Source organism: Gouania willdenowi, chromosome 24, assembly GCF_900634775.1.
Source record: "Gouania willdenowi chromosome 24, fGouWil2.1, whole genome shotgun sequence".
Lineage (NCBI taxonomy): Eukaryota > Metazoa > Chordata > Actinopteri > Blenniiformes > Gobiesocidae > Gouania > Gouania willdenowi.
Window position 1 is genome coordinate 16,226,248 of NC_041066.1, and position 12,852 is coordinate 16,239,099.

Consider the following 12,852-nt stretch of genomic DNA (forward strand, 5'->3'; position numbering starts at 1 on the left):
AAAATAGTCCGAAAAACTGGGAAAAATTTAGCATGAAATACAGAAGAAACAAAAATTAGTCTGAAAAAAAATACAAAAATTTGTTCGAAAAACAGGAGAAAAAAAAAAACGCCTAAAAACAAACCAAAAAAAAAGAAATTATTCAGAAAAAAAAAACGTTTTTTTTTTCAAGTGAATGCAACATGTTACAAAATAGAAGAATAAAAATGTAAAATTTATTATTACTAGACATTCCAGGCGACCCCATTTTATTCCCAGGCTACCCCGCATGGGGCCACGACCCCATGGTTGAAAAACCCTGTTGTAACGTTATGAGAATCTTATCCAATAAGTATTATTCATCATAATTGGAAGACTCAATATTTAATTGAAAATGATCTGACTATCATATTAAAGTGATTGTTCACAGACTGTTTATTAATTGTGACCGTGTGGGGGCCTGGGACGGTAATTTTGACAGATGACTTTGAAGCCACGCCCCCCACGTCCACTCTGCCGCGTCATTGGTGGACAGCTTGGCGCACTGGAGCGCATTGGCTGCTGTGTTTTTGTGTGTGTGTGCGTGTTTTTTTTTCATGGGGCTCTCAAACTACACCGAGATTTGGAATATTGTGCTACAGTCCAGCTGGAAAATGGCGGCTGTTATTCATAACCCATTAAAATCGTAAGTAGAAATAATCTTTTGTTCTTATCAGTGAAGAATTTGATTGGATAATTCAAATGGAAAGAATATGGGCAAGTAAAAGGTAAACGCGCTTCCGGATAGAAATTGAAATGTCAACCTTTTTGACCGTGTATTTGTAGCGTTTCTGTTTCTCAGGTATCGGTGCATGTTTTCCGTGTTGTTTAATGGTGATTTAAAGGCATTGATTGCAGATGCACGGCACGCGGAGGAAAGCGCCTCGTGCAGATCTGCGCATCCTTTCTCGTGCGCTTATGTTGTCTGTAGTAATTCAGAAAGTTGTCGCTGTTTTAGTTTTTATTGGACAAATGATCAATCTGTGTCGATAGGTTGTTGATAATGACGCGTTTGACGTCCAAAGCGCGCACTGTGCAGATCATTCACTGTCAAACATGCACAGATTTTCCAGCGCGCTCTATATTGCGTCTAAAGCAAAATACTGAGAAATAGCGAGAAGCGTCCACAACAAAACCTGGGCTGAACATTTAGTTTAAGGCATTTTTCATAACCATTTGGTTAGCACAAAATGCTAAGACTGTCCTTCTGTGACAGCTGCAGAAATCCCATGGTAGGAACAACCTATAAGCACCTGTGTCAAACTTATGGCCCGGGGGCCAAATCCGGCCCTTTTGTAGCATCCAATTCGGCCCGCAGGAGGAGGTAAGAATCACAGGGAAAACATGAAATCATTGTGTTAATGAAACCCAACACTCCTGGTGCTTATATCGCATGATTGCATTCATTTTCAGTCAAATTCCTTCAAAATCCTTCTATTTTCCTAAAATTATTACATAACATTGGCTGATGCTATTGGTCCGGATCCTAACCCAGGAAATACACTAAAATGTTTATTTTTTTTTTTTTTGTATATGTATTTTTAAAGGTGGAATGTGCCGTGTTAAATATGTTAAAATGAAGAAAAAAACATGTCAGATGTGGGAATCGAACCCCACATCAGCAGAAGAGAAAATCCTTGAGTAGAAAAGGTCTGTCAAAGACGGAACTGCGCATGCGCTCAGGAAGTGCCGGGACTATAGTCAGGTTTGTCTGAGGTCCGGGTCCGGAACTATGGACACTTCGTATAATATCTTCCTTAGTTCAATAGAAATTGGTCACACAATCTGGAAAATTGAAAGTGAAGATCCTGTTAGCACTGATATATGTCACTTATTGCTAGAATATTGTCGGTTTCTTACATATTGTGTCTTTTAAGTATACGTAGAAGTGCAAACTAGGGCACAATAATGTGGAAATGACTAAATTTACATAAAATCTGTGGCCCACTTGAGATCAAACTGCTCTGTATATGGCCCCTGAACTAAAATGAGTTTGACACCCCTCACCTATAAGGTCTACAGCTGATGTATTGCACTAAATGTCATTAAATGCATGTACAGAGCTTAGTCAACGTTGTGAAAAGACCATAAAGTCAGAAAAATACATTAAAACTATCTAACAACTGAACGGCCCAAGTCACTGATTTTCCATGGGATTCAAACTAATGGAAACCTCTCAAACTCCACACCTTCAACATTGACATTAACATCTGCTCTCCGTTTTGTCATTCTTAATCAGTTAGTGTGATGCACGGTCATTTACAAGTGGAAGAAATTATCTTTTTTTTTTACTAATATGAGCTTTTTCAAATGTTAAAGATTATTTCAGGCTGGTTTTCTGTACTGCATAAGACAAATCTCACAGCGAAGGACATAATAAGGAAATGAATTATGTTCTGGACTTGAATTTTTTAGCCTACCCCTTGTTAGAAACTGACTTTGCCAGGACGTTAGATGAAAAGTTGCGCTAATCTTTTCTCATACAAAACAGATTAAGATGCAATGTAGGCAAGGGGGTTTATGCATTTAAGTTTCCACTGTTTTGTATGTAAACCAGCAGATTATGAGTGTCCCAGTAATGCCCAGGGTCCATCTGTTTGTGAAGGAGAGGTACAAAGAAAGACAGGCTAATGTTGGGCATGGGGGGGGTGAAAGGTTGGTGGGGGGGGTAGTAGAAGGAGTCCCATCTGCCCTTCACGTGCAGCAAGGCTTCCTTAGACGGACCCTCGTGTAATATTTGAAAAAGGGACGTGCGTGGTGTGTGTTTAGGGTCAATGTCAGGACTCCGCCCACCCATACCAACATGTACAAATAAGAAAGGTTAAAAAAAAAAAACCAAGAGAACGGTAAATGAAAACTGGATGATAAATTGTAGAGGAATGTTAGCGCCAATATCAAGTAACACATGTGTTGCATTCATGGGAAACTGTGCTCTGCGTTTTCAGGCAACTCAGTTGTTTTGAGTTCACTATGTTTTAAACAATAGGCTGGAATGGCTCATGTGTTACTGGTAAATCATATGAACTCAATAAGGATGCGCTAAGAATCATTCCCAACTCTCCTGCAAGTGTTCGGTTCTGACAGATGACTATTTATAAACCAATGGCTGCAAATACGTTTAGCTCTCTATGGAGATGTATTCATAATTCCATTGCCTGCTCTTTTTTTTTTGCTTGAGTGATTTAAACTGCATTTCACAAAGAGATATCCTTCTGACCTAAATCTGGAAGGCCTTGTGCAATAGGCCTTCATCTAAGACTGTGTGAGATGATATCAAAGCAACGCAACCCTGAAAACAGGACCAAGCGGGTTGGAAAATGGATGGATGGATATCAAAGCGTAACATGAATCTCTTTCATGTTGCAAAATTTAAATCAACAGTGAGCCGAGAAGCTAAAATGGGAAATGCTTTGTGTACAGAATCAGGATGAAAGAACAGGTTTTTAGATTAGGGGGAATGTAAAGGAGTGGGGGGTGCAGTTGTGTGTGTATTATCGTGTGTATTTCTACGTAGATATGTACCCCTCCCCCCAGTTTGTGTGACAGGGAGCGTGAGTGAGGGATGGAGGTACGTGCGTGTATGTGTATTAGTGTGGGTTTTTTTTTTTTTTTTGAGAGGGGGTTTAGAGCGGGGGTTAGTCTGTCTGTCTGGCTGCATTTAGGTCTACTGCATATATTTCTGCTAGACCCTCAGCACATGGGATGGGGGAACCCTGGTTTTTGTCTGTCTGAGCCAATGAATGTCTGGGAATGATTTTCCAGCAAGAGAAAGCAAAATAGCCAAAAAAATAAAAAACTCAAAAAATCTATTTATTATTAGATATGTAATATTTTTATCACTAAATTAAGGGAACACCATTTTATATTCATGTATGTGTTATCTTTCAAACCACGTCGTCTCCAGCTCTCACTGCTCAACATATACAGCTTCCCCCTCCTACAACTCTTTCCTCTTCAGCTGCTTTCACTCCCCTTTCTCCCCTCAGACTGCACTCTACACCTTTTCCTTTCATTCCCTTTGTGTGTCTGTTTGTGCACACAGAGCATCTGTGTGTGTGTGTGTGTGTGTTTGGGTGTGTGCATGCATACATACATGCACGTGTTTGAAAGAAAATGAGTGTGACAAGGTTTGAAAGGGAACACGTGTGCCCCAGGACATATTGGACCCCCTCCCCATCCTTGCGTCCCTCCCTCTCTGCCTTCTTGGCCCCTCCTCCTCCTTCTCCTCAGCCCCCCCCCTTGCCTTTACCCTCTGCATGGCCTACAAAGTGCCACAAAGACGTCTGTCAGTGCCCACATGATGCAGCCCTGCCCTCGTCTTCCTGTCCCCCTGCCTTTTTTTTTTTGCTCTAGTCAAAGCACGCTTTTTTTAATCTGCATTTTTTTGTCTGTTCCCGATAAGTTCTGCAGGAGAATATGTAAACAACATTAAATAAAAGACAATGCAGGACTTCTCAAGTGTGAGGCACAAACTCTTTTCCCCTCATTTTGTGGTATATTGTTTCCATTTTTAAGCTGATAAAATCACTGGGACAACACGCTTTCATTCATAGAACCTAAAACACGTTTGTAGCAACAGACATCACAATGTAAACAACATTTGTATGTTGATCATGTAGTATTTTTACACTATAATCTATACAGAATTAATAAGAAAGAACATTCACCAAACTGTTACAGTCAAACAGCCTTAGTTGTCTCCAGTTTTCTAGTCGTTGCCTTTCTTTCTTTCTTTCTTTCTTTCTTTCTTTCTTTCTTTCTTTCTTTCTTTCTTTCTTTCTTTCTTTCTTTTTCTTTCCTTTTTTTTGTTTTTGTGTCAAACTTCATGACAGAATCAACATCAACACATTGAATACATATGTTCTAATCACTGTACAGCGAAAAACCAACAATAAATAGATTTAACACAACTTTAGTTGTAGATACTTGTTATTTTAGGTTAAGATATTACCTGTGTTAGTGCTTACAGAATATTTTCAAATGATTTCTATTAGGGATGTCCCGATACAACCTTTTCACTTCCAATATGATAACAATATTGCAGCCTTACGTATCGGCCAGTGCCGATATTGATCCGATATATCAGCACGAATCATACATACATTTATTACTTATTTTGTAGTGTGGAATGTTAGAAAAGGCTTGATCAAGTGATGTTTCTCAAACAGAGAACACTAGTCATTAACAGTAGGTTACGTTGTTGGAGTATGAACCACAGTCACCTATGGATAGTGCTGGAGCGGAAAATTTTATCGGAGTGCTTATATCGGGGATTTTAGATGCAGTCCGATAAAATCGGATATTTATTTTGTGGCTGATATTGGACCGATATCCGATATCAATATCGGATCGGGACATCTGTAATTTCTGTCAATTCGTTCTTTTTCTACAGCTACATCCTCTTCAGAGCATAACAATGGAGCCAATGCATGTTTTCTCAAGGCAAAATGTGATTCACCCTGAACAGGACACCAGTCAAAAAAAAAGGGAAATATTGGGTTAGGGTTAGTGTTATATCTATTTCATGTAAGTGATACTCACGCAGTGTGTCTGAGATTTTACACTTGTGTCTTTTTTCATTTTGAGTGGAAGTAGAGCCTCAAATTTTACTGTTCATTGTTGTAAAACACAATGATTAGTTGAACCAAGCAGCTAATAATCCGATATACTGCATCACAGCCACAACCTTGGAATATTAACAGGAAGAAAAAGCAACTTATTTTTCTCCTCTTCATCCTAAATTTGAATATTTCTGAATAATATCAACTTCATATTCAGACTGTCCTTGTGCTTCCTTAAAGTTTTGGTGACCTAATTTGATTTCCCGAAGCTCAGCAGTAATAAAATTCATTCTTCATTGACGTTTTCCTCGGGCTAAGATAAATCATTCATGAACAGCTGCTAGAGTGATAACCGCTGATGTACCGACGCGAGACAAGAGATGGATGAGATCCTGGAAGGGTCCAGCTCTCTTATCCTCTCTTTAAAGACACATAAACTGCAGAATTTATCCACATTCTGGCAGTGGCTATTGCCTTATAGGAAAGTCCTTACCATCATGTATCACCTTGGTTTTTTTGGTTTGGTTTTTGCTTCACTGAGTAGTTATATTGTGTGTGTGTTTTTTTTTAAGGGGGCACATATTATTTTAGAGCACACATAGACATGTAATATCCTAGAGGCATGTACTGTCACTTCAATCTCATGTAGTTATTGCACCACAAAGGCAGATGCAACGGAAAACCAACACACTTGCACGACAACTCACTTATGTAAGAGAAGCAGCCTGGGGACACATTGTTGTTGTTGAAATAGGACGCATACAACAACATGCAATATGTGATGGCACAGGAAAAGGGAAGAAAGTGGACTGAGACAGATGAGGACACGCGCATGCACCGTCATTCTGCTTTAATCAAGATATTTATATGACAAACGTGAGTTATGTGACAGAAAGTCTGTTCTGGACATTGTGCTTGGCGTGGATTACCATCTCGTATGGTTTTATATTGTAAAGTCGTGTCATCTATAGTATCAGCTGCATTCCTTATTTCTAAGATAAGCCGCTGCTATCCCTGTGTGCTTTAAGGACAGACGTTGTGGCATTGCAGCTAGTGGCAGAAACACTTGTTTTGCAGCTGTTTCAATAGTTTCTTTATACTTCGAGTTTTGTAACTCGATGTGCACTTGAAAAATGACTCTGTAAACAGCAGTTTTTGAATTTAAAGGATAATAATCTGCCCTCTGTAATGAAAATATACGTTTCCACATTCTTATTGTAAACTTATTAGTAGGGGTGTCCAGATCTGATATTGATATCGGATATCGGTCCAATATCAGCCAGAAAATGAATATCGGATTTTATTGGACTGCATCTAAAATCTCCCATATAATATACAGTATATTGTTTCAATATCTTCTATTTTATTCTTTAATTTATTTTATTCAATCATAGAATATAATTATTCTAAAAGGTTAATTATATGTAATCCATTAGTTTATAATAAATGGGTCTTTTTTTTTTTTTTTTTTATAATCAAGCCTTTTCTAACATTCCACACTACAAAATAAGTAATAAAAATATGTATGATTCGTGCTGATATCGGTATCGGCCAATACCCAAGGACGCAATATCGGTATCGTATCGGAAGCGAAAAAGTTGTATCGGGACATCAAATTTCATAAAGATTGGTCAATTAAAAAACAATATATGATTTTTTTAAATTTGGCCAATGATGAGAGATAGGGATTTTTGGATTTTCCAAACTGATCCAGAATCAATATATATATATATATATATATATATATATATATATATTATATATATATTATATTATATATATATATAGATCCAGATCCCTTTTAAAATCATGGCGTAAGATCTGTCTTTGCTTATAATGTTGCCAAAATCATGTAATCACGCTAACAGACAAACAATTAAACACTGGTGAAAATGGATTTCAAAGAACTCTAAAGTCATTTTTTTGATCTATTCTCTAGTCAATATTTCTTCTGTTCTATTTCTAAACTCTTTCTGTATTCTTTACCTTTCTTACGTTACCTGCTTTATCTCTCGCGCTCTTCCCTTAACCTCCTCTTTTCCCTCTGTCGTCTCTCTGCTCCCTCTATCTCCCAACAGTGCACATCTTTGTAAGATTTAGTGTCCAGAGTGCTGGTCTTTGTCCAGCTTTGCATTCTTTACATATCTGTGCTGAGGAGCCACAGACAGCCTAGTCAGAGAGACGGGCATGTTGTGCGGCCAGAGCGACAAGAAGTAACCACATAAAGAGGGAAACACAAGCTTACTGAAACCCTTTAATGAAAACTCATCTGAAGCACTGTCCTTAACCATATGTCAAGAAGAGAAACACGTGTCAGTACTACAAATCTACACAATGTGTTTTTTAAGTCTTTTTGCACAGGGGAGTACGACTTGTTTGATCCCAGCTCAGTTACAGCCACATAAAGATTTTAGCTAATATTTATGTCTTATAACCTGGTTTACACTCTCTTGTCAGTCAGTGGTGTGAAATAATTGGTCAATCTGAGCAAAGCTACTTTATTTACCACCTCTGGTTCATGTTGCAAATAGACTTTCATCCAAAATTTGGTTATAATTTGAATAGCGTGAAAGTCATTCATTCCTAATTTGCAGATTATAGTCACTACCTTGTGCACACATCACATGGTGGTCATCCAAAAGTTCTCCAATAGGCTTTTTTGTGGTTGATAGAAGTTAATAGCAATCATATGTATTTAGGTCAAAATAAGGACCAAACTAAACACCAATATTATGGCAGTGGTTAAAGAAATAAGATATTGAGAAAAATGTGTTACAGTTTGTGCCATTTGATTATTTACTCGCTAAGTTATTTGGTACTTGAATATTCATGCTGCCATTTGTCTCTCTGCGATCAGGCTTGGGGACCAGTTCTACAGGGAGGCCATTGAGCATTGTCGAAACTACAATGCCCGGCTCTGTGCTGAGCGCAGTGTGCGGATGCCCTTCCTGGACTCACAAACTGGGGTCGCACAGAATAACTGCTACATCTGGATGGAGAAAAGACACCGTCAGCCAGGTGAGAAAAAAGGCCTCAAAATGGTCTTCAGAGAAGTCAGGTCCAATCATCTGACTTCATCTTGTAAAGTTTTGAGCGATGCTTCATCTTCTTCTGTGTGTAAAGTTTTGCACATCTGGAATTTGCCCGGGCATTCAAAGGGAAGGAGTTGCGTTTTATTGGGAGATGGACACAAATAGCCATGCCACCATCTTTCATGCAAAGCCCTTTAGGCCACACCCTATACTTTGTGGTAGACCTAACTCACATTACATGTATTTATTCTGCCCTTATCCGCTCCCCTCTGTCTGTTGCCCCTGCTTATGCAAATATAAAACCCCATGTTCCCTTTCTCTCCACAAACCTAATGATGGATAATAATCTAAAAGAGCAAATCTATTATTTCTACTAAGGATAAAAGCGTTGTGATGTGTCACTTGGTTTTTGCAGTCCAGATCACATGTGAATGAGACTTAAAATCCATCAAACATAAATAATCCAGGTTATGAGGCATAAACAGTCATAAATATTTCCATTGGAGCAGGAATTTTCTCATTATACACACCATTTAGGGAGTACTATTCAAATCAGGGGCATGTTAAGTGTGTGGCAAATAAGGTCAGGCTTCTGCCAGTGTGTATGCATGCTTGTGCATTTGCATGCACAAATCTGTAGTGTTTGCATGCATGTGTCCAGGTCAGGCATCAGGACAGATGTACACCTACCCGGCTCGCTGCTGGAGAAAGAAGAGGCGACTCCACTCCCCCCTGGATCCACAGCTACGCCTGTGCGAGCTTAGACTAGGTAAGACAACCTATGCAAATATTTACACACACATCCTTTATTTATTTCTAATCAAATCTATTGTCACTTTAAAAATGACCTGTAATGTGTTTTTTTTAGGTGTTTTGTGGCTGTTTGGGGGGGTTGTGGCGTTAATGCTTTCTCTCTGGCCATCTGGCTCTGCTTAGCCTGTCTCTCTCACCAGGTCTCCAGGTTCATTTCTTGAATCAATGCCCCCTCTCACTGTTCTGTGGCAGTACACACACACACACACACACACAAACACACAACTCTTGCTCCCTGCAGCACAGAAGCACCCTTTCTGGGCCTCTACAATCATTTTGTCCAAGAGGTACTATGGTCCTATGAGTAGGAAGTCTGCACTTTTTTATGTGCGTCCATGCATGCATGCATTGTGTGCATTACAGGGGGATTTTTAAGAATGGAATATCCCGGGAACATGATAGGCATAGGAAATGTTTCTGCTTTTCATCCCGATTGTTTCCTCCTTCATAAATCTTAACTTTCTAAAGATTCGACTGAGAAGTCAACTAAATAACATGAATGAAACGAAACGGGGCCGCACGAGTTTAGAACTATTTGAGGTTTTTCGGAACGTAAATTAAATACTTTCCTCCACTTTTAGTTTTCAAAAGTCTAATTGGGAAGTTTGGCCCAGAAATCTATCATAATATAGCAGAGGAATGTGAATTTTCCTCTCCTGGGCTTTAGTGAGTGCTTCATGTTTATTTAATACATTCTGAGCAGAGACGTTTGCCTGTGTACAGATGCACAAAACCTATACCAATAGGTTACTTCTGGAAATCCATGTTTTGGTAGAACACAGGGCTTTTAAAAATAATAATTTTCTAAGCGTTTCCTTCTTAAACCATCTTATCTTTACTTAACAAATATTTCCTTCAACAAAAGGCACAACAAACAATTTTTTTTTTTTTTAATTTTAGTTGAAAATATAAAAGACTTTAGGCTTCTCAAAATGCAATAATCAAATCTGTGACTTAAAGGAACCGTTTAGAGCACCATGGGTATGTTTTGCTTTAAAATCCTTAAAAATAAGATATTTTCACAAATACAGCCTATTTGTTTTTTGAAGTAACTAATAGATGATTTTAATCAGGAAGAAAATGTAAACTCCTCATAGACAAACTGAATTTATGACTCATACCCAAAATCTCTTACCGGTTAAACTCTTCCCAGGAATTTTCAAGCCACATTGGATTCATCAGTTTAGAGATTAACCCAGGAAGATAGAAAAATGTCAAATTTATAAGCGAGCACAGGTTAACATTGTCACATCATTATTTCAGGAGCTAAGAGTGTGTCAGTGTGTGTGTGTTCAGACTTGTTCATGACAAACTTTACCTTACCCACAGGATGTAAAAGATTCAGCATCTAAAACATGAGTCGGGACATTTTTGAGAGAGTAGTGTGATAGAAAGATAAATCAGAGAGAGTTTATGTTAAAATACTTGTTTGATATTTGCTTTTACAATTGTTCTGTGCATGTAAATGTAAATGCTTTACACAATATTTTGGTTTTAATAATTCTGATGTAATCCTGTAACTACAGTATACAACTGGGACAAATAGTAATTTACATGTATATATATATATATATATATATATATATATAAAGCTTTGGGCAATCTTTGAAAACATTGCTTTTCTTTTCCCTAATTCTTCTTTGCTGCCTTGTGTTGTAGAAGCAGAGCTGGCCCCCAAACGTGAGGGGCCAACAGCGGAGGCCACAGCTTTGGAGGCCCTGCTTAGAGGCGACAGTCTGCCAGAAAAAAACAAACAACATATGTAAGGAAGAGGAGACATTACTGGAAATACAAGTGAGTACAAATAATTGTTGATAATGATGATTGTGGTTGGCCCTATGATTGGAAGTTGCCTTGGCAATGAAGTCCGATCACAATAACATTATTTTTACATAATTTGGAGATTGTTAGATTGTCATTGTTAAAATAAATACCTTTCATTTAACTTTTAACTTTAACTTTTTTGACTGATATTTGGGAACAAAAAGTTAACCATAAATTAATAACCTCGTGATCAGCAAAACCAAATCAAATACACGCAGTATAAAAAAACCTTCAAGTACATTTGTTTTTAAGTGATTGAGGATGAATTAGAGTTAAAAGCAATTTGGCCCTCACTTCCTCCTAAGAGGATACAAACACATTTTGGCATTTTTGAAAAATGCAAAGCTTTCTCCCAATATTAAACACTGTTAAATACAAAAGCTAGAACTGCTTTCTGTCATATGAAAGAATAGATCAACTGTAAATGTAATTTAAAAGCATAAATACAGATATAATAAGACATATAATATAGTGGTTAGGGTAGAAATGGTGGAAGTCTCCAAACCTAAAGACAATGATTTGATGATTAGTTAATAGAGAAAAGAGAAACTGTAATCTGTCTTTCATGCTTTCCATCCTGTTTCCTTTGTGCAGAGAGTTCTGGAGGCAGAGGAAAATGGCGATGCCTACATCGATGATGAAGAATTTGAACTGGACACCCCAAAGAGAAAAAACAGAAACAGAGGCAAAGTGAGTGAAACATACAGTATCAAGAGTCTAACAATGTGTGTGTGTGTTTATTATAAACACAGAACTGTTTAACAGCATGTTTCCTTTATTTGGAGATCACGCAGTAAGACTGATGCTGTGTCACCTTTTAGAACAGAGGATCAAATCGCAAAAGAACGGAGCCCGTTTGCACGGACGACCAGGATAAACCTTACGTCTGTGACAGTAAGAGAGAAAGAAGCATTTTTTTTTTTTTTTGTGAATCATGTTATTTTGAAGAAACAGTTTAGATTTAGCAGATAGAAGAAGAGAACCTCTGTTTTTAGTGACGGCGCCTTTTCTGCCTGTTCCAAAGTGCATGAAGAGAGTTTGCTGTATAGCATGCCCCTTATGCACCCGGACAAAACCCTCCATACATTGATGGCCATGGTGATGTGGATAAATACATACAGTAACTGAGCCTCGAACAAGTGTCTTGATCTGTCTTTCCATTATTGTTTGCTCTTCTCTGTTCCAGATAGATACAAACAAAAGTTAAATTCAAAAAAGGCTGAAGAAGGTATACGCACCTGTCACCTGTCGCCTTTGTTTTTCCAAAGACTCCTCTGATTAGCCAACAGGCTGTTGTGTGAATGCTAATTACTTCAACTCGGCTTTTAGCGTTATGCTTTTCAAGGATTCCTGGATTCAGCGCAAACATTGCATGACACTAACGCTTTGCAGAGTGCTATCATCTGTTCTTTTTTCCACGGCATGTGTTTAAACAAAGGCGTAATCATCAGCATCTGAAAGATGCATGTTCTTGTAGATGACTTTAGCTTTGCTTTCATGCTCTTAAGTAGCCATTGTAGAAGTGTTTGTACGGGGTGAACTAATTAATGCGTTAACTTACTGGTTTTGACAAAGTTTGGTTAAAACGGCTCCAATAATATAGT

At 38.1% G+C, this 12,852-nt stretch overlaps 1 protein-coding gene across 4 annotated transcripts; it reads left to right on the forward strand.

Annotated features, from left to right (window-relative positions):
• The first annotated feature begins 572 nt into the window (after positions 1 to 572).
• LOC114457393 (zinc finger protein DPF3-like) lies at positions 573 to 12,504 on the forward strand. 4 transcript variants are annotated; one of them, XR_003672931.1, is made up of 7 exons: positions 573 to 664; positions 8,437 to 8,597; positions 9,273 to 9,380; positions 11,084 to 11,218; positions 11,843 to 11,938; positions 12,070 to 12,142; positions 12,435 to 12,495. XR_003672931.1 is itself a non-coding variant. In XM_028439124.1 (5 exons), the coding sequence occupies exons 1-4, from the start codon at positions 576 to 578 to the stop codon at positions 11,188 to 11,190; spliced, it is 465 nt and encodes a 154-aa protein (XP_028294925.1). In that variant the 5' UTR covers positions 573 to 575; the 3' UTR covers positions 11,191 to 11,218; positions 11,843 to 11,965. The 4 variants fall into 4 exon arrangements, 1 of the variants encoding a protein (XP_028294925.1); XR_003672932.1 differs by having other exon boundaries at positions 12,034 to 12,504; XR_003672930.1 differs by having other exon boundaries at positions 12,070 to 12,504.
• The last annotated feature ends 348 nt before the right edge of the window (positions 12,505 to 12,852 follow it).

Coding starts and splice junctions, on each gene's coding strand:
- LOC114457393 (XM_028439124.1), top strand. CDS start 576: ATGGGGCTCTCAAACTACACCGAGATTTGGAATATTGTGCTACAGTCC. Junction 665..8,436: donor ATTCATAACCCATTAAAATC/GTAAGTAGAAAT, acceptor CTCTGCGATCAG/GCTTGGGGACCAGTTCTACA. Junction 9,381..11,083: donor CCTGTGCGAGCTTAGACTAG/GTAAGACAACCT, acceptor CTTGTGTTGTAG/AAGCAGAGCTGGCCCCCAAA.